Below are 21,229 nucleotides of genomic sequence, written 5' to 3' on the forward strand. Positions count from 1 at the left end.
CTTCACACGACGGGGGCGCGCACGTCCTCGGCGAATTTCCTGAACGATCAGCTCCGTTTTGGCGCGTCGGACGCCATCCTTCGCATGGAAAACGCCACCACCAACAAGTCTGGAGCGTTTGACCCACAGCGAACATGGATGCCGCGTCATGTGCCAGCTCCGCGCTCCACAACTCTGAGCCCAACACGAAAGAGAGAACGATTCAAATGCTGCAATCGACCAGAGCGTGTTGTGTGCCCTGGCGACGACACGAGAGAGTTTGTGACCTCCATTCGATTGGCATCATTGCGACAAAACACGCCCAGCGATGCGAGCAGCACGGAAGGACTGTTCCGCACACAAAGTGGGAGGTGAAAACCTCGGGAAACACCAAGGATGTATGGAAGGAGGAGACTTGCTTGACGTTCTTCTGCGCCAATCACTTCTACATCGATTCCCGCGCGTCGAGAGTGTACGGCACCGTGCTGCTGCTTTGGTCGAGATCACTATGGAACGCTGGGGATGGCGGGACAAGGATGGGGGTTGCCTGGCTAGACACACCGTGCTGCGTCGGGACGGCATGGACCTGAATTTCGAGACGGCGTTCCGCCAGCACGGCAGGCTGTTCGACAATGTGCATGGGAAACAACGTCGCTTGGAAGTCAAGGCGGGAAATGCGCAGGCATCGCACGTACTCGTCGCTCGGGATGTCGACCGTGATGTCGCTGTCTGCATCCAGCTCCAGCAAAGCATGTGCCCCAAGCAAACTCCACAGGCCACGCTTTTCAATTGCGGTTCTCGCACCGTCCGTGGACGAGTCTGTACGCCACAAACACGCATGAAAAACGCCTCAGTTTTCGCGTCGTACGTGAGGTTACGTTCACGTGGCCTTGCAACACAACGAAGCAGTCGTTCGTTGCCTGGCCTTCCGTCATCAACTCAGCATGAGGGCTCTCTTCCGTGCGAAACTCGAGCAAATGGCTTTGGCACAACAGGGCCGACACCGCGTCCACGTCCATCGGAGCGCCTACAGCCATCCATGACGTTCCACGCATGATGGAACGACAACGTTACCGTTGGCACCCGCCGTGCGAAACACAGGCTCCACCGCGACCAAGTGTTTGGCCAAAGCATCCGCCTGCACGGTCCAACGTGAGCCATGCCAGTCGTCGAGCGATGTCACCTCTGGTTTCGCTAGCTTTTTCGCATGCATGGTGTCCTGGAGCACGCGGCCGACTCCCGTATCGTAGCTGCGGTGGCTCAGTCGGTTCTTCCTCGTCACATCGGCATCGATTTGGTCGCTTTCGTCGTAGATATCGGCTTGCAAGATCTCTTCCACGATGTCTTCGAGGGTGACAATGCCTTTGGTCTCGTAGAACGGATCGCCCTACACAGAGGGTGCATCGTCAGCGCTGGCCCACAAACACCGCCGAACGCACGGGCCCAGCATTGTTGACGTCGTGCACCAAAGCAAGGTGGGTGCGGCCCATTTTGAACGCCTGCAGCACGTCGCCGAGCGTCGAGTCTGGCCATACGCGGTGCACGCCTCGCCCAAACACGTGGACAAAATGCAGCAGCGTCGTTGCTTCGGACGGGTCGGCAAAGATGAGATCCTTGACAAATATGAGCCCCACGATGTCGTTGATGTCCTTGTGGTAGACCGGGATGCGACTGTAGCCTTGTTGGTAAATGTGGCGGATCGTGGCTAGGTCCAACTTGGTCGTTGTCGGCAGCGAGTACACTTTGTCGATCGGCGTCATGACGGCGGCGACGACCTTGCTCTTGAAATGCAACGCGCCGCGCATGATGTCCGTCTCGTCGGGGTCCAACATGTTTTGCTTCACGTGAATATCGAGCATCTTGCCAATCTACCACCGCCACGTGAATCCGAGCTGTCGCGGTTTCGAGGTTGTTTACCTCGCGTTTGGAAAACAAGTTGCCGATTTCACGGCCGAGCAACCAGTCCAAACACAGCGCGATCGGCTTTGAAATGACGTAGAGCGCCACAACGAAGAACCACACGATCGGGAGCGACTTTGCGCCAATGTCTACAACGACATGGAGTTGGTTTCGTGGCTACATCGATGGTGGGACGCATACAAAGAGGATGGCGCGAGCACAGCGCTTGAGGAAGGAGTTCGCCAAACAGGACAAGCACCACGGTTGAAATGAGAAAGCCCGTGACGCCTGCGCAACGAGAAAAATGAGCTCGCGTGCGTGGCGGTCGAGCTGAGGATGGACAATACCGGATGTCATGTCGGCCAGCAGTATCGAGAGGATCGTACTGACAGACACGTTGGCAATGAGCAGCGACGTGAGGAGGAGGTGCCCGTCCTTGCGGACCTTTTGAATCTTCTTGGCATACTTTGCATTGTTTTTTTCGTCGTCCGTCGCGTGGGGGTCTTCTCCCGCGTCGACGACAATCTGCAACCCAAACTTGTCGAGGCACATGAGGCCAAGGGTAAGCCCCGAGAAGAGCGCCGCCAACAGCACGAGGAGGACGACCAATCCGACTTGAAACACTTTTTCTCCAGTGGGCAGCGCATCAAACGCGTTCGGGGCTGCATCTAAATGGCGGCGAACAAGAGCGTCCATGCACGGGGACTGCTTCAGTGGTGGAAACGTTTGAATCTGGCCGACGCACGCCGGAGGACCGCGGCATGTCGCATGGACGTCACCGCCAAAGTTGTCACCGTGCTGTCGATTTCGACGGATTTTCGGCGAAAATCTTCAAACTCTCTGCTTTTTCCGAAAAATCGTTCCAGGGAAAACGACCGACACTCTACGATAAAGTGGTTTGATTCGCTGGATTCAGAGCCAACGTAGTTTTCTAGCGTTCTGATTGGGTCTGGAAAGTGGAAGCAATTTCCCACCATGGCTTCGTTCAAAACGGAGGCCAACACCCCCTCGCGCCATCCTCGCCATCCTCCATGGGATATTGGCATGGACATTGAAAGGTGCATGAGGCAGCTCTTCACGTGCCTCAGCCGCTTGCTTCGTAAACGCAAGAATAGGGATGCTGCCATGGCTCGGGTTCTTGAACAATGCTCGAGTCGGGGATAATGTGACTAATTGTTCTGGACCACGGACCCTGTGTGCACGTGGCCGCCCGAATGAGAATGGGCCATGTGGCATCGACACATCGCGTTGCTTGTGAAAGCTGGGCAAACCTGCGCCACGAAAGGCTACCCTAGAGGACGTGATGTTCTTTAGTACAACGCCTGTGACGTACGTAGGTCGATGTCGGCTAAAGTCCCCGCAGACAAAGCTGCTCCTGCGCGATACGTTGAAACTTTGACTAGTGACACACCAAAATTTATGCTAACGTTAACGTTGAAGTATTCGCCATGTAGTAGGAGCCGTCGTACCCGCCAACGCATTCACCCTCACACGACGTTTTGCTCTAAACGCCACACGGGCGTTTTCGAATTCAAATGGTGCAATAGATTTACCATTCTCATAGAGTCGAGGTCGATGGGGCGACGGACGCAGATTGTTGCTGTAGTAAGGGCTTTTGCGTGGCGGGGTTCCGTTTGAAACAGTGTTTCATGCATCAAGGGAGTTGAAGCCGGGTCCAAGCAACGTTGTGTAAATGCGTCGTTGCTAACATGGCCCCTGCTGTGTTGTTGCATCCATGGATGCCAACACCTTGAGCGCCATCCTATTGCTACAGTTGACCAGTCGTCCCATCAAATCCTTCAGGCTGACGACGATGCATCGGCGTGACCTTTGGCAGCGATGAAGATCCAAGGTCAGGGTGCCAATGCTACAATAGAGAATCCAAGGCTAAAATTAAACGTTTATATAGTACTTAATACGAAAAACCAGGTTAGTTTGGCATATAGTTTCGGATATTTTTCCTGTTACCATTGCTATCGGCGGTCTAACGAGCAACGATTGGCTCGTTGTCGAGTACTCCATCCACCAGTCGTCGAGCAAGGTCGCGTGAAGCATTTGAACTTGCTTTGACCTTGGTCGGCCGCGATGACCCGTGTGCACACGCAGAGCCGCATCTTGCAGACGTTCCGAGCACTGGGCGTTGTCGCTTCCGACGTGCCTGTGGCGTATTCCCGCGCAGGATTCATCACGGCCGCGATTGGCAAAAGCTTCCAGGTGTACGAGACCGAGAAGCTGACGCCCGTGGCTGTGTCGTCCCAGCTGCCAAAGAAGATCCGCGCCATCGCGACAGTATTGCACAAGAACCGAACATTTTGCGCCGTCGGGCGGGACGTGCATGTGTTCGAGCGAGTCAAGGAAACCACGATTTTGCAAGGCCACTTGTTACCCATCACACAGCTCCTGGCCGTTGGCGACTATCTGTTTTCCATCGGCGAAGACCGTACCATGCGTGTGTGGAGCACCCAGTACGTCCTGTTGAATGATCTCCACGTTGATGGCCAAGACATGATGTTGTTGTGTCTTGTCCAGAACTCTGGAACTGTTTTCAACCGTCGAATTTGCCAACGACTTCACCCCCGTGGTGCTGTTGCATCCAGCAACGTACTTGAACAAAGTCGTGGTCGGGTCTTCGGAGGGCGAGCTGCAGCTGTGGAACGTGCGCACGCTGAAGTGTATTTACTCGTTCAAGGTTGACCGAAATACTCGGACGAATCTTGAATTGCCATGGCATTGGTTGTATAGGGATGGGGCTCCGAAGTGACCAGCGTCGCGCAGAGTCCGGCCGTCGATGTGGTCGCGATCGGGTTGGCAGATGGCCGCATTTTTGTCCACAATCTCAAGTTCGACGAGACTTTGATGCAGTTTGTCCAACCGACCGAAGGCCGCGTGACGTCGCTGTCATTTCGTAACGACGACAAGTCTCCGTGGTTGGCGTCTGGTACGTCCACGGCTCGAACAACCCTTGCAGGGGCCTAATCATGGCGTAGGCACGTCGTCGGGCGATGTGATCTTGTGGAATTTAGAAACCCAGCGATTGCAGGCGAAGATTCCGGTCGCCCATGACGCTGACGTCGCGACAGTGTTGTTTTTGCCGTCCGAGCCCGTCTTGCTCACGTCGTCCGGTGCGTGAACGATGGCTTCTTCCTGTGACGTCGTCCATGTTTCATCACCGGGCCAACAGGCGACAACAGCATCAAGCTGTGGATCTTCGACCAACTCGACCAAGCGGCGCGCCTCCTCAAGTCCCGGCAAGGCCACAAAGCGCCGCCGACCAAAATCCGGTACTATGGCCACGACATTCAAAAGGACGGCATGGTGTGCCAGATCCTGTCGGCGTCCCAGGACCGATCGTTTCGCATGTTTCACACGGCGCGCGAACAGCAGAGTGCGGAACTGAGTCAAGGCCCGTTGCTCAAAAAGGCCAAGCGTCACTACGACTTCAAGCTGTCCCCAATTGTTCAGATGGCTGCTATTGACACCCGTGAAAAGTACCGTCGGCTTTTGTGCGAGAAAGATCGGCTTCACGTGTGGCGCGACGTAGGGACTGGCCAAATGTTGTGACCTGTCATGCCAACGAACCGTCGGCCTATGTGTGGTCGATCAACCGCAAGGCTATCGCGAAGAAGGTGCTGCGACAAATCGACGACAACCTGTATGACGAAGCTGTCCATCACGGCTACAAGGCCACGGCCGTCGGCATCAGGTACCTTGCGCCGCTGGCTGCACTGTCCCTTTACCTACGTTGTTTTGGTGGTAGCGCGTGTGGAAACTTTGCTCTGGTCGGGTCTCGAGGCGGCGCCATTTATTTGTACAACATGCAATCGGGCGAAAAGCGTGGGTCGTTTCCGACAGCTGCGACCGCCGCGCCGAAACTCATCAAGGCGCTCACCATGCCGGGTGCGTCGTACGTCCAAAAACCGGACGACTCGCTCGGAGATAAACACACGGCTGCCGTCACGGGTGTCGTCGTCGACGCGTTGAACGAGACCGTCGTGTCCACTAGTTTGGACGGCCACGTCAAGTTTTGGTCGTTTGGTAGCCACAAGTTGGAAGGAACGTTGGACTTGAAAAGTCCCATCACGCATGTCGAGTTGCACAAAGAAAGCGGTCTGCTCGTCGTCGCGTGTGACGACTTTGTCCTGCGTGTTGTGGACATCACGACGAGGAAAATTGTCCGCCACCTGCGCGGCCATGCCCACCAGGTGACCGACGTGTGCTTCAGTCCGGACGCCCGATGGCTAGTCAGCAGCTCCGCTGACGGAAGCCTGCGTGTGTGGGACCTCCCCACGGGCAAATGCGTCGACTTTGTCAAATTCAAGCACGCTGTGACCAGCGTCACGATGTCGCCGACCGGCGAATTTATCGCGACGGCACACACGACGCAAGTCGGCATCTACCTGTGGGCGAACCGCGCGTACTTTGAAAACGTGTTTCTGGACAACGAGCCGACGGAACCCATTGTCATGGGCATGCCGCTGCCATTGAGCGAGGAAGAGATGCCAGTGGATGTCCAAGTCGATAGCACGGAAGCCGCCGACCCGACCGCAACTGTCGACGAGAACGCGTCGAATCCTGCTGCAGCGTACAAGTCCCCGATCGGCCCATCGACAATGGTCACTCTTTCGACAGCCCCGAAGGCGATGTGGCAGTCTCTGTTCCAGCTCGAACTCATCAAGAAGCGAAACAAGCCAAAAGAAGCGCCGAAAGCGCCGGAACAAGCGCCGTTTTTCTTGCCGACTATCCGCAAGGACGATGTCCATCCATCGTTCGAGAGCCACAACGTCCCGGCAGACAAGAAAGCGTCCAAAAAATCGTCCGACAATGCTGTCGTTGCGAAGACCGAGTCCGACGAGCCCATGGAGGGCTGGGGCGGCAATGACGACGAAGCGTGGGGTGATGACGACGACGACGTAGTGCCCGAAGACGATTCCAAGACGACAGGCTCTCGAATTGTCAAGTCGACGGGCTTGACGTCGTCGCGGTCCAAATTGGCCGTGTTGTTGGAAGCAGAATCCGCGGAAATGCACATGGAAGTGGAGGGCAGCTCTGCGTTGATATCGAAACCGCACCCGGTCCTCGAATACATTCAGAGTCTGTCGGCGTCTGCCGTCGACGTCGAGCTGAGTACGCTGTGCATGGGAGAGTTTGACGACGAAGGCAAGCAGCACTTGGACTGGTTCCTCGACTTTTTGATCACGATGGTGCACCGCCGCCAACACTTCCAAGTCATCCAAGTGTACTTGAACCGGTTCCTCAAGGTCCACGAAGACATTGTCGTCGCGGACGCGGCGTTGCTGGCGAAAGTCGAGACATTGCACACGTTCCAACAACAAGCGTGGGAACATTTGCAGCAACTCTTGCAACACAACTTGTGCTTGGTCCAGTACCTCAGTAAAATGCAAATGTAATAATTCACACGCGATCGATATATCTACTACGCACTGGGCATCACTCGATCGACACAACCGCGTCAAAGCAATGCCGCCGTGGACGGGCTGCGCCAGGATGCACAACTCTGCGGTGGCCACCGAGAGCGAGTGCAGGTGTCGCTCACGTCGTCAGAGCGAGTCTGCGTCCTCCAAGATTTGTGGTCATTGCTTCAGCGTGACAGAGTCGACCTGGCATGATGAGTTCGTCACGTTCATCGGGATGCCACGTTACACCTGGGACGATGGCAGTGCCTGTACTCGTTGCCACAGCCGTGGATCCGTGCCACGACCGTAATCCAACCACAGGACTATCACGAAATCCAATCGCCGCTCTCCGGCGCACTTCACGGTTCGAGTGCTCCAGTGGTCAGGGCCAACTTTCCTCCAAGCAACCTTGCCCATCAGCACATGACCGCCCTAAACACCCAGCCGCTCCTGGATCCTTCCGTGACACGTGGCGAGTTGACACAAAACGTTTGCAACACCGCGCTGCGATGAGCGATGGGAGCATCACAGCAACCATCTTCTCTAGCTCACCGTTGGAGCGTTCGCTCCACTTGACGCCGACGACATAGCGCCGACGCCGCGGAGAGACATGCTGTCGAGCGCACTTAAGAGGGCATACTCGTCCAGGACACGTAGTCACCAACATGACGAATCTAGCGCGAGGCCCGAGCTACGGCACCATGGAAGCGTCTGGCGCCGAGATGGCGGCAAGCAGCATTCGCGAAGGGACCAAAGTGTCGCCGGAAGGGAAGGCCGTCCGGGCGTCCCTTCAACCGAACCGGTTCAGCTTTAGGCGGTCACCTGTGCCGCCGTCGTTAGGAGTGCACGACCTGAACGCGAACAATCCGTTCGTTGCCTTGACGCCGTGGTCGTCCGCGTCGACGTACGAAGTGTGTAAGATGGTGTTGATGTGCATCCTTCTAGTTCCTTTGATTCGAATCGTGCTGTGTGTGCTGCTCTTCGTGCCGATTGTGATCCTGGCCACGATCACGACTGCCGGCCACCGTGGGTTCGACGCCGACGGCGTTCCTGTTCCGCTGAGCCCGTGGCGCCGCACGATCGGACTTCCCATCAAGTGGCTTATCCGCGCTGTCTTGTTTGTGTTGGGATACTATTATATCCCCGTGACAAAGCCGACCAAGCCGAGCCAAGTCAAGCCTCGAGTGATTGTGGCCAACCACAGCACTTACATCGACGGAATCTTCCTCGCGGCGTACACCCACGGCAGGTAGCGTCGACAGCTAACGTTCTACCGTCTGACAGATTTGCAAAGCGTGGCCATGATGAAGGAAGTCGCGGACTTGCCGTTGATCGGCCCTGTCATTCGGTCGTTGGACCCCATCTTGATCGAGCGGCGGTCCGAGCACGGGCGAAAGAAGGCGCTGGACGACATTCGCGAGCACATGGTGAACGAGGCGTTTCCGCCGCTTGTGATCTTTCCTCAGGGCTTGACGTGCAACCCCAACTTTATCACAAAGTTCAAGAAAGGAGCATTTACGGAAGGGCTGCCGGTGCAGCCAGGTGCATAACCTTCTCTCGCAATCGGCTTTATGCTTACGGCTGCTGATGCGAGGTAGTTCTGCTCCGGTACCCGTACAAGCACCTCGACATCAGCTGGTTCCCGTCGGTGGATATTCTTCCGCTCTTCTTCCGCCACTTGTGTCAATTCCGCATGTACCTTGAAGTGACGTACCTCGAGCCATACGTCCCCACCTCAGAAGAAATTGAAAACCCCGACTTGTACGCTGAAAACGTCCGGCAGGTGATGGCGTCGGCCCTGCCTGCCAAATGCACCAACCACGCATTCGAAGACGTTCGCCTCTTGCTGCAAGCTGGTGTCGGTGAATACGCGCGCCGCCACGTGATCAACCACACAACGGTGCGTGCGACCAAGTTTGTCTCGGACGAATTGGACAATATCGCCACGGGCAGTAGGTTGGAGAAGTGTACAAGTTGATGCACCTGACTCACGAAGAGATCGAAGGCCTTGTCCGCAACTTTGCCGCCATCGATACCGACCACGACGGGCGCATTGGACTGACCGAGTTGCAGACTCTCTTCGACGAGTCGCCTGGGTTTGTCGAACGGTACGCATCGAATACCTTTCCCAAAAACTCTGTGGACCGTTCGTTTCTTGATATTGTGCAGACTCTTTGACTTGCTAGACGCGGATCAAGACGGCCGCATCGACTTTCGAGAGCTGTGTCTGGGGCTGTCGTCGCTGAACCAGCCCAAGAAAGAAGAGTCCACCGAAGCGTATCGCACGCGCCTGTCGCGATTTGTGTTTTCACTCTACGACACGGACAACAGCGGCCGCATGTCCCGCCACGAACTTGTCGCAATGCTCAAGCAACTTCGGTCCAAAACGGGGCTGTTTGACCACGACGCAGCAGTCGACAACCTCGTCACGACGTTCGACCTCGATCTGGACGGCGAGATATCCGCCGACGAATTCCTCCGCCTGACGGAGCATCATCCCGAGTTGCTCGACCAAGTCGTTGATCGCCTCGCGGCCCTCAAGAAGCCCAGCAAAGCGTAGAAACAAATTGGTCCATTTGCACATTCGATTGCACTTGTATATGACCTTTTCATGTCCTGACGGGACGCCGACGGGTTATTCGATGGACACGAGGGCGTCACAGTAGAGAGGAACATGTGAGCAGGAATAGACCGACGCACATGCGGCCCCCACCTAGGCCAGCATGCCGGACATCTCGACAAACGAATGCTTGCTCAACGCGCGTGGATGAGTCGCAGCAGTCCTTATGACGTTAGACCAACGTGGTTTAGATGGCACAACGAAATAACTTGGAAAAGTCTGCGTCGTGCGACTGAATGTTGCGATATCCCAGCGTTCGAACATGCTGGCAAAACGCGTCGAGACGGGCGGGTGGAGGAATGGGACGAAGGTCCAAATTCCAATCGGCCAGCGCTTCATGGAGCAGCGGGACGTAAATGCCAGTTCGCAGGTCGAGGCCTTGGGACACGACAAACAGACACCGCATGATCGTGACTGTCGGAGAAACCTGGTCCAAGACAACCCTGGCAATCCATGAACACTCGCAACGACCTGTCGAGAGGACGCATTGTACCACGTCAACGTCTTGCTGTCGATGTTCTTGGAAGGGAGTTTTTCGTCGTCTGGGATGCTTTGACTAACCAGCACGTATCGGTTCGCATCTTGAAAGATCCGACAGAGACGAGTCGTCCCTGGCTGTGGATACAACGACCAGTTGGTCACGACATCGTACGTCATCGAGTCCGCGATGCTCTTTGTCATCTAGACATCCTCCGCCGTCAGGACAACTCAATCGAATGCGCTTCAGTGCACCTGGACGTCCAGATATTGCTTGGTTTTGTAGTGAACTTCCAGTTGTTCAGACGACGCGCCCGATTGAAAATATGACGTGGCTAATGGGAGTACAGCCTCCAGCGGTAGCTGAAGCTCTAGCTGATATCGCTGGACGTAGCTCAACGCGTCAAGACTTGTAGTGTCGACAGTAACGTCCGCCAGCCGCGAGTACGGTGTCCGATCTGGAAACGCGTACTTTTCCAGCAACTTGTCCGTGTTGTGGTACATGACTTGGGTGAGCCAATCGAGGCCGTGCCGCCTCGCGTCAGGATGCGCATGAAGCCGCACACGATCGAGGCGGAGGTTTGACGCGTGCCACGTACCGGTTGGTGCACTCTACAGCTCGACTTGAAAACCTTGGACAAGGCAACATGCATTGTACATACCTGAACCACCGACGAGTCGACAAAATCCCTCAACAGCACTCCCAAACAACTGTACTCGCGAACTTTCTTCTTGAGGTATCGGTTGTGATGCAAAGATTCGAATGCCTCGTCGCGTAGCCCTCTTGCTGTGTCATGCCATGGCAGTACACTGGACCGTGGCAAGCGGGAGAGTCGACAAAGTTCTGCTTCCAGTTCAAGAACACGCTCCTTCAGATATTTGTGAACTTGCTTATCCTGGCGGTAATAAACTTTCTTCTGTAGGTTGCGGCGCGACTTGCGCTCTTGCCGCGCATCCAGCATCGCCACCAGTGCAGCCGTATCCTCATCTCGGAACGTCACGTCCATGTTCAATTTGCCTTGAAAAGGAAAGTTGCATCGTTCACACTAATTATGACTTCGTGTCGCACACTAATCAAGACTTCCCATACTACGTAGTCCTCTATTCCTTCCAACTACTAAATGATCGAGAACTAGTAACACCAGCAGTGTACTAGTAGTAGGTCCTGGATGAATTCTAGTAATAGTAATAGTACAATGAATATACTAAAGATGTGATCATGGTGGCATGGTTTGCGTGGGCTAGAACTAGGAGGTCGAGACCAGCATTGTCATGAGCCCGACAAGGTCAATTAAATGTTTCGTGACCACGCTGAGTGGAGGTCAATGCACTGGCGCCAAGGCGACAGGATCCATCTGAATATGCAGCTCTGGCACAAAGCCGTCACCCGAGGCGAACTTCTTGCAACCACGTCGGCCAAGAGACTGAGGAGAATGTAACACCACCTTGTCCTTTGAAATGAGGGCACGATTTCCACTGTCCACCAAGTCATGAACAGCACACGTCGACTTGGCTGCTGCAGCAGCACGAACCAGCGTCACGCACTTCACCATTTGACTCACCGTGATTCGGATTCCATTCACCCGGCATACTCGAACCACCTTCACCACGGACAACGAGTCCCCACCCAGCTCAAAGAACGACGACTGCCGTCCGATCTCGGACAACGTCACGCCAAGGACGTCCGACCACACGCGGGCCATCTTGAGCTCCATGTCTGTCTCCAGCGGCTCCACACGGATCCGGACGTCCATGGCCTGCAACGCCTTCACGTCGATCTTGCCGTTTGAGTTTTGGGGCATGTCGTCCAGGCCGACCCACACGGCCGGGACCATGTACACTGGCAACTGGTCCGCCACGTACTGCCTCAATGCCTCGACGTCGACGGCGGCCGGCGAGAAGTACCCAACGAGGTGCGTCTTGTTCTGGACGACGGCTGCCGCCGACACGACGGACGGATGCTGCATCATGGCATTCGCGACCTCGTCCAGCTCGATGCGGTACCCTTTCAACTTGACCTGGCTGTCCTGTCGACCGGCGATCTCGAACTGTCCGTTGGGGTGAAGGCGACCCAAGTCCCCCGTCTTGTACATCCGGCCGCCACCAATCGGGTCGACCAGGAATCGCTCGTCCGTCGAGTCAGGAAGGTTGATGTAACCTGGAGACACACACAGTCCGCTCAGGTAAAACTCCCCAAGCGTCCCGAACGGCACTTGTCGGAGGTTGTGGTCGAGCACGTAGCACCTGACGTTGGGTAGGACCGGGCCAATGGTGATGGGATCCGCAGGCGTCATTCGACCGCCGTGCGACATGATGGCACATTCTGACGGCCCATACAGATTCAACAACACGACCTTGGGTGCCCATATGTCCTTCAAGGCCACCGGACACGCTTCTCCTGCCACGGCCACCACCTGCAATCGGGGGTACTGGGCTGGATCGCCAAGCAAGGACAGCGCCGTGGGGGTGCACGTGAGATTGTCCGCCGTCGACAGGGCCGTCAAATCGTCTTCGCTGCGCAATACCAATGTCGCGCCAAAGGACAAACTCTCCCACATGTCGGCTTGGAAGCCGTCGAATCCGATCGCCATCAGCTGAAACACACGACTCCCTTCCTTGATCTGGAGGATGTCGCGGAAGCGCTCCATGGAATTCACTGCGCTGTGGTGCAGCACAGGCACGCCTTTGGGCTTTCCGGTCGAGCCAGACGTGTACACAATGTATGCTTCGTCGAGCTTGGTGGCTCGGTGGCAAGGCGGCAGCTCGAACGCCTTCCCGTTCAACGGGTCAGTCACGTTGGCGACGATGACTGGCACTCCCAAGTTCATCTCGGTCAGCCTTTGGAGATGCCGATCCGACGTCACCACGGCACACGCGCCGGCATCCGCCACCATGAACGACAACCGCGCTGCAGGAAACGACACGTCAAGCGGCATCATGGCAGCTCCAGCCTTGAGCGTTGCCACCAGCCCAATCGGAAACTCCAAACAGCGGTCCATGATCACAGCCACTCGAGACCCGACGCAAACTCCCAAGTCAGCCAGCTCGCATGCCACCGCATTGGCGCGGGCGTCGAGCTCGCCATACGAGAGCCACTGGTCTTGGAATTCAACGGCGCGGACGTGGGGACGTAACCTTGCTCGGTCCTCAAACGCATGGTGCAGCAACTCAAACGGCAGTGTCGCGTCCGGTCCGCACGAAGCTGCCCGGAGCAGCGATGTCTGGGCTGGACTCAACGTCCACAAGTGCGACACCAAGGTCGTTCCATTCATTTCCCCGCAGATCTGACTCAACGTACCATCGAACTCCGTCAGCATCCAGTGAGCTTGTGTTCGCGACAAGAGGGTCGGCTTGTACAAGGCCAGTAGCTCCATCCTGGTCGGCGTGGGGGTCGCGATGATTTCGATAGTGTGGTCCGTGGACATCGTTTTCTTCGGCTGCTGTACTCGACGACGTGCCAAGCCAGGCGTGGGGACATTCTGGTACACGAGGAGCGAGTCGAACAAGTCGCCTTCCACGCCACTCCAGCGTTTCATGTCGATTAGACTTGCGTGGGAATGACTGGACACCGCACCGCGCTCCTGTCGAATGCGGTCCAATATCGCCGTCAGCGGCAAAGCGTCGTCAAATTGGACGCGACACGGCACGGTACTGACCAGCGGGCCCAAGATTCTAGACACGGAACGAGCTTCAGACAAATTTTGATCATGACGACACCAGTACCTGTCAACGTCGTGGACGGGAAGGTCGCGGTTGGCCACGACGTGGCCAAACACTACATCGTTCTGCCGAGTGTACTTGCGCACGGTGGCAGCCCAGGCGAACTTTACCAACTCGGCGACCGTCACATGGAGCGTCTGGGCCGTCTTGGACAAAGTCGACAGATTCGTTGTCGTGTCGATCGAAAGCGGTTCGTCCGTTTGGCTTCGCAGAGCATGTCCGTTGGTCCCGAGAGGCGATGGCACGACTCCAGACAGGTATGACCGCCAGAAGGCTTCGGTGGCGGACTTGTCTTGTGCCTCGTTGTAGTCCACCACATGGCGGAAACTCGGTCGATGTCCCAGCGGCCGTCCTTCCATGATGTCCGCCAAGTCGGACCACAACATCGACATGGACCATCCGTCGTACAAGCAGTGGTGGATGGTTAGCACACCATGCTGACCCTTGTCGGTCCGGACAACAGTCAGTCGGACAAACGAACTGTCCCCGACTTGAAAGCCGCGCGCGAGATCATGCTGCAGAAAGTCATCGATGGACGGTGCAGCCACAGCGGACACATCAGCATTGTGGGAGTCCGGCTGAATGACTTGGTACATGCCAGTCGAAGTCGTCACAAACGTTGTGCGCAGAATGTCGTGGTGTCGGACAAGTGATCGAAAGCCAGACTCGAAGGTGGCGACCTCGGCAGAATCCGCCAGCGGCACGACATTTTGCAGGACATACGCTTCGCGATGGCTCATCGAGGCGTACAGCATACCCATTTGCAGCGACGTCACAGGGTACACGATGCAATTCGACCAATTCGAAACGTGCGGCCACTCTGTCGCGATCGCGCCTTTCATGTCGTCCGGCAGCATGGCGCTCGGCCAGTCGACGCGGCGATGCGTGGTCGCAACTTTGGCGGCGCGACACAGCAGCATCTCCTTCGTCAACTGGGCTCCGGACAATGTCAACCCCATTGTTTTGCACGCTGCAACGACCCGCACCACGGACAACGAGTCCCCACCCAGCTCAAAGAACGACGACTGCCGTCCGATCTCGGACAACGTCACGCCAAGGACGTCCGACCACACGCGGGCCATCTTGAGCTCCATGTCTGTCTCCAGCGGCTCCACACGGATCCGGACGTCCATGGCCTGCAACGCCTTCACGTCGATCTTGCCGTTCGAGTTTTGGGGCATGTCGTCCAGGCCGACCCACACGGCCGGGACCATGTACACTGGCAACTGGTCCGCCACGTACTGCCTCAATGCCTCGACGTCGACGGCGGCCGGCGAGAAGTACCCAACGAGGTGCGTCTTGTTCTGGACGACGGCTGCCGCCGACACGACGGACGGATGCTGCATCATGGCATTCGCGACCTCGTCCAGCTCGATGCGGTACCCTTTCAACTTGACCTGGCTGTCCTGTCGACCAATATAGTGAACGTAGCCATTTGGAAGCATTTGGACTAAATCGCCTGTGCGGTACATTTTTCCATCGGGCAAGTTGAAAGGGTCGTCAAGGAATCGCGACGCTGTCATGAGAGGCAAGTTGGTGTATCCAGATGCCACGCAAACTCCGCCCAAGTACAATTCACCAAGAGCTCCCACTGGAACATGTCGTTGGTGTTCGTCGAGAATGTAGCTGTGGACGTTTGATATTGGCAGCCCAATCGTGACGGGCTCATCAGGAAGCAGTTGATGCATATGAGTCGTACATGAGCCTTCCGTCGGGCCATAGCAGTTGAACAGTTGGACATGGGGGCTCCAAAGGTCTTTCAACGTGGCTGGAATGGCTTCGCCCCCTACACAAACTGTTTTCAAGTTGGGGTAGTGCGAAGGTTTTCCCAGCTTGGACAGTCCAGTGGGAGTGATTGCCAGCACGTTGACCGTGGACAGCGATTCCATTCCATCGCGGTCGCGAAGGACAAGTGTGGCGCCATGGGAGAGTGTCGTCCAAATCTCCCACTGACACACGTCAAATCCGATTGCCAAAAACTGCATCACGCGCACTCCTTTGGCAATCCCAAGGTCCGAGGACCGGTAGTTCACCGAATTGACAATGCCGACATGCTTGACGCGAACGCCTTTGGGATTGCCAGTGGACCCCGACGTGTACACGATGTACGCTTCGTCGTGTCGTGATGCGAATTGGCGAGGAACAAATGCGTGGGCATCTCTGTCCATCGTTGATGAATCAAGGGAAAGAAGGTGAATGGATGCGTCCAATGTCTTGATCTTGTCGACGTATGGTTTCGTGGTCAAGACGATGCGAGCGTCTGCGTCGGACACCATGAAGGACAATCGAGCGGTCGGGAACGTGGCGTCCATTGGAATCGTAGACGCTCCCGTCTTGTGTGTCGCCAAGAGAGCAACGAGAAATTCCAAACAGCGCTCCATGATGACAGCCACACGATAACCAACCGTGACGCCCAAATCTTGTAGCTGTGCCGCCACGGAATTTGCTTGCGCATTGAGTTCGCCGTACGTCAGCCACTTGCCATCAAAATCGACTGCACGAAGACCTGGACTCTTCATTGCATGCACTTCGAACCCGTGGTGAACCAGCTCGTACGGCAAAGGAACGTCCGACCCGCGCGACGCGTCCGTGATACGCTTCATCTGAAGGGGACTCAACGGCCAGAGAGCCAAAGATGTCGGGACGGGGACAGTCTGCGCTAACAGAGCGTCGCAAACCTGGCACAGCGTATGGTCGAACTCGTTCAACAAAGCAAATGCATGGCTCCACGACATTTTGGCTGGCATGTAAAGTGCTCTGGTCGTCAACTCCATGTCCAAGTTGGGCTCCACAAGTAATTCAAATGGGTAACTTTGGGTCTGAAGCCCACACGCCGTCTTCCACGTCTCGATAACTTCGACTCCGGCAATCGAACGACGTCGTGGCCACTTTTGGTATCCAAAGAGAGTATCAAAGAGTTGTGTTGGCGTCACGGCACCGCACGATTTCGCCATATCGATCAAACAGCCGTGGGAATGTGCTGCCATGACGCGTTGGGCTGCTTGAAGAGCTTGAATTTTCAATGCCAACGGTGTATGCTCATCGAAACGGACTCTGCATGGCACAACACTAAGCAGCGGCCCTACGATTCTGTTCCGCAACGATGAGGCACACTGCAGCGCAATGCATTCGAATCACGTACCTGTCCACGTCCTGCACGGGTATACCTCGATTAGCCATGACTTGGCCAAAGACCACGTCGTTCTGCCGAGTAAACTTGCGCAGCGTGGCAGCCCATGCGAATTTCGTCAATTCGGCAATGCTTACTCCGGATCGAGATGCGGCTTGAGACAATTGGTGTGGTGCCACAGCATTCTTGAGCACCAATGGAGATGGAGGCACGTCGGTGGCTGTTGGAGGGGCAAACTGAAGTGCGCATGGGGTGTATCCATCGAGATAGCCAGACCAAAAAGCCGCCGACGCCCCTTTGTCCTGCGCCTCGATGTAGTCGACAACATTTCGAAAGGAAGGGCGAGGGGGTACCGCTTGATGGTCCATGACGTTGATCAAGTCAGACAGAAACAAATCGATAGACCAACCGTCAATCAAGGCGTGGTGGACAGTGATCACTCCATAAATGTCTGCCGCAGATTGAACAATGGCCAAGCGAATGAACGAGGGGTTGTCGATGCAAAATCCCCGCGCCAGGTCGGTTTGGAGGTATTCGTCCAACAACATTTTGTGAGTACTCACCGTCGTCTTTGACGATCGTGTCGCTGGAAAGACCTGGAACATGCCATGCACGGACGTGATAAATGCGGCTTGAAATATGTCATGCTGACCGACCAAACTGCGAAATGCTGCCTCCAACGACCGTGGCGTCACTGGCGCAGACAGTTTTAGCGTTACTTGGAGTACGCTTGCGCTCGGGTTGACTGTCGTGGCTGCCAACAAACTTCGTTGCATCGCCGTCATTGGATACATGACCGAACCCACGCCGGCGCTTTTGTCCATGGAGTCGGCCAAGGCCTTGTCCAAGGCAGCAGTCGGCCATTTTCGCATGGTTGTTGCCTTGACTGAGCTAGCAACATGTCGAGGGGTCGGATCGCGCATGAATTGCGCCACTGTAAGGTTCACGCCGAGAGATTTGCATTCTGCCACGACACGGATTGCAGATATTGAGTCGCCACCAAGTTCAAAGAAGGATGTCTTGCCGCTGATCAAAGCCTCGTCTTTGTTCAGTACATGGGCCCAAATCTTCGCAACTTGACGCTCCATGTCGGACATCACTGAACTGCCAGTAGGCTCGTTTAACTGCACGAAATTGCAGACTCGAAAGACTTGCATGTGGCGATGAAGCAAGAACGGCGTGATACGGCCAGGTCCAAAGTCCAAGATGCAGCTCACACCAGGTAGATTTTGCAACGTGTTGGTAGCTACGGGCCAATGAACCACGTCGACGAGTTGCATCTGAATAATCGTGGGGACGATGCCGGAGCATGACTGAAGATTGAGTCCTTGGTTGGTGGTGCCAATGACAGGAAAATTCATGGCAGCGTTTGGGACGACCAGTTGCAGGCGGTTGGCGTCGGCCACCACCAAACTTTGAGCTGGGAGCATCAAGTGGCTGTGAAAAGGGCACGACACGGACAGGAAATCCAGTCGAAAGTTGTCCGAGGTGGTCCAAAGCTCTTGACCTTCTACAGTGGCGGCGAAAACTCGCAACGACGGAGGGAATCCAGTGACGACAACTGCCGACTCATCGTTCACAAGCGACACTTGCACCACATCACCGTGTCGAACGTTGAAGTCGTCGACTAGTGAACTCACCCTTGACTCCGGTAGACCACGCACCAAAAGCATAGAAGTCACAGCGTTGTCGATGCATGGTGCTGAAGCATGCAGTGAATTGAACACAGTTTGGGCACGCACCCCTTGCCAAAACATGAGCCGGACGTACTGCAGGCCATGTTGGAGCAGTTCGGTGGTCGTGGTGACTGACGCAAGCAACACTGCCGCGGCCAAGCCTTGACTGTGACCGGTCGCTCCTCGAAGTCGGGGGAGAAGCAACTCATGCGAAAGTCCTCTTACTTCGAGGAACGCAACGTACGTGGCCACCTGGGTCAGAAATATCAACGGATAACTCACAGGGGCTGCCATCAGCGCCAGTCTGGGCGGGCGCGACGTTGGATCTTTCGTCCACAAGAACGGATGGATGCACGAAAACGCAGTTCCTTTCGCTTCGTCCTCCAACGTCGTTTGGGCGAGTTGTACAAACTGTCCCGCCGACAAAGACGAGTGTACGACGTGAGTGAGTTCGTCGATATATTCACAGCCTTGGCCTCCGAACAGGACTGCAAGCCCCAACTGGTCGTCCTCGAGGACATTTTGCAAAGAGTCTTGAGTTGTCATGAGGGGATTCGTTAAGATGGCGGAGGGTATTTCGGACGTGCAAAATTGGGCAATGTGAACCACGGCATGGAACCCACCATGGCATTGATGTGAGCTACAGTATCGCTGAGTTTGAACATTGAAGGTGACTCACACATTCAACGCACCAAGGCGCCGACTGCACTGCTTGGCACGAACGAGACCAGAGCGCAACGGCGATGGGTCACGCCAAACTGCGACCACATATTACGCCACATCATGTTGTCACGTAGTCGAAACAAGCCATGATCTCTGAAGCGCTTTAAAAACGGGGTATTTCTCAAGATCGTCCAACGAGTGGAATATTTCTTCGTCCGAGTTGAACGTTCATAAGATTTTTTTCATTCCAAAGAGTCCACCACGGCATGACTGGCTAAAAGTATCATGTCCATAAACACCTTCTAAGTCCCAGGGGGTTTTAGTCCTCTCCATTCCAGTTCCAGGATGTCAGCGCCCCCAGCAACCACTGACCGCACCCGCCGTCCACGACGCCACACGGAGTTCGACAGCCACCAAGCGGTATGACCCAGCAACTTTCGATCTATACTCATGTACACCCTGTCCATCATGCTAGGCATGCAACGTCCTAGAGCACATGCCTCTTTTAGCCAATCATACCGCGGTGGACGATTTCGAATAGAAAACGCCTCACGAACGTTCAACTTGGCGATCGTGAGGAAAATTTCCACTCGTTGGACGATCTTCAGGAATACCCTTGAAAACGTATAGTTCACCCATGTCGAGGGGTCGCATGATGTAAGGAGGTAAAAAGAACGATTTCTGTAGCTTTACAAATCGGGTTTAAGGTTTTAGTCATTAAAACCCGATTCCTGGGTATTAAAGCCATGGTATTGTCCTTTTTGTCAAAAACTGGACCTGACTGGCGATTTGCGAAATCGATCGATCAATCCATGTATATTGGCTACAATATAGTATACAGCAATCAAATTGAATTCCCAAATGACGACCATCGGTATTGCCGAATGATCGTCGATGTCGTTCACCGGCAGCATGCATCAAGAAACACCGTGATGCATGCATTGTACGCATACTATTACCTTGGCATGAAGCGGTCGGACGTGGCGCGCATTTTCCACAAGTCTCTGTCCACAGTGGCCGCATGGATTCGGCAATACGAAGAAACGCAAGATTACGGCAGGAAGCCCACATCGCGCGACCGCAAGTTCACCGACGCTCATCGTACATGGCTTGTAAGCTACTTCAAACGACACCCAATGTCATTTCTGGACGAGGCAAAGAGGGCCTTTGAGCACGAGTTCAAGATGTATATCTCAATCTTCTCTGCGTGGAACATCATACACAGCCATGGCCTGACCTGGAAGACATTGGAGCGACGAGCATTGCACATCAAGCAAGATGACATTCAACGATATTTCACTGAGCTTGCCCTACTCGACTGGTCCCACCTCAACATCCAGTTCCTCGATGAAGTCAGTTTTGACTCCAAGGGGATGCTTCGAAAGCGAGGGTATGCAATGAAAGGCAGCAAGCTTTGTTTTCGTGGCGAGTTCCAACGCAAACCCCGTGTGTCGCTCTTGTGCTTCTTGGATGTTACCGGGATCGTTGAGGTGTTCGACACGGTGGGGACTTTTGATCGGACGAAATTCGTTGAGTTCTGTACCCGCCATGCCGACAACGTGATGCCTTACCCTGGCCGTGGTTCGATTTGGATCTTGGACGGAGCCAGTATTCATTGCCACCCATCGATCATCTACTATCTCCGTGGTCG

The 21,229-nt window shown here is 55.3% G+C and overlaps 5 protein-coding genes across 6 annotated transcripts; 2 read left to right on the forward strand and 3 right to left on the reverse strand.

The window, feature by feature from the left end:
• Positions 1-251: 251 nt before the first annotated feature.
• On the reverse strand, positions 252-2,661 carry H310_14486 (hypothetical protein). Its single transcript, XM_008882361.1, has 8 exons — positions 2,226-2,661; positions 2,080-2,166; positions 1,897-2,027; positions 1,419-1,847; positions 1,163-1,366; positions 1,054-1,117; positions 848-1,006; positions 252-798 (listed from the first exon to the last, which is right to left on the reverse strand). Exons 1-8 carry the CDS (start codon positions 2,572-2,574, stop codon positions 425-427), a joined length of 1,797 nt encoding a protein of 598 aa, XP_008880583.1. The 5' UTR covers positions 2,575-2,661; the 3' UTR covers positions 252-424.
• Positions 2,662-3,904: 1,243 nt separating this feature from the next.
• On the forward strand, positions 3,905-7,315 carry H310_14487. Of its 2 annotated transcripts, XM_008882362.1 has the most exons (7): positions 3,905-4,343; positions 4,408-4,567; positions 4,621-4,816; positions 4,866-5,000; positions 5,060-5,366; positions 5,420-5,581; positions 5,636-7,315. In XM_008882362.1, the coding sequence occupies exons 1-7, from the start codon at positions 3,964-3,966 to the stop codon at positions 7,284-7,286; spliced, it is 2,991 nt and encodes a 996-aa protein (XP_008880584.1). In that variant the 5' UTR covers positions 3,905-3,963; the 3' UTR covers positions 7,287-7,315. The 2 variants fall into 2 exon arrangements, with proteins under 2 accessions (XP_008880584.1, XP_008880585.1); XM_008882363.1 differs by having other exon boundaries at positions 4,408-4,816.
• A 618-nt stretch (positions 7,316-7,933) lies between these two features.
• H310_14488 (hypothetical protein) lies at positions 7,934-9,963 on the forward strand. Its single transcript, XM_008882364.1, has 5 exons — positions 7,934-8,541; positions 8,587-8,834; positions 8,891-9,192; positions 9,249-9,400; positions 9,462-9,963. Exons 1-5 carry the CDS (start codon positions 7,958-7,960, stop codon positions 9,850-9,852), a joined length of 1,677 nt encoding a protein of 558 aa, XP_008880586.1. The 5' UTR covers positions 7,934-7,957; the 3' UTR covers positions 9,853-9,963.
• Positions 9,964-10,019: 56 nt separating this feature from the next.
• H310_14489 (hypothetical protein) lies at positions 10,020-11,416 on the reverse strand. The gene is made up of 4 exons (XM_008882365.1): positions 11,052-11,416; positions 10,645-11,001; positions 10,406-10,593; positions 10,020-10,355 (listed from the first exon to the last, which is right to left on the reverse strand). Exons 1-4 carry the CDS (start codon positions 11,394-11,396, stop codon positions 10,100-10,102), a joined length of 1,146 nt encoding a protein of 381 aa, XP_008880587.1. The 5' UTR covers positions 11,397-11,416; the 3' UTR covers positions 10,020-10,099.
• Positions 11,417-11,568: 152 nt separating this feature from the next.
• H310_14490 (hypothetical protein) lies at positions 11,569-19,461 on the reverse strand (the record flags this gene model as incomplete). Its single annotated transcript, XM_008882366.1, has 3 exons — positions 11,569-14,061; positions 14,113-17,199; positions 17,252-19,461. 3 exons carry the CDS (start codon positions 19,459-19,461, stop codon positions 11,712-11,714), a joined length of 7,647 nt encoding a protein of 2,548 aa, XP_008880588.1. The 3' UTR covers positions 11,569-11,711.
• Between the last annotated feature and the right edge of the window lie 1,768 nt (positions 19,462-21,229).

The sequence above is a fragment of the Aphanomyces invadans genome (assembly GCF_000520115.1).
Source record: "Aphanomyces invadans strain NJM9701 unplaced genomic scaffold supercont1.71, whole genome shotgun sequence".
Classification (NCBI taxonomy): Eukaryota; Oomycota; class Saprolegniomycetes; order Saprolegniales; family Verrucalvaceae; genus Aphanomyces; species Aphanomyces invadans.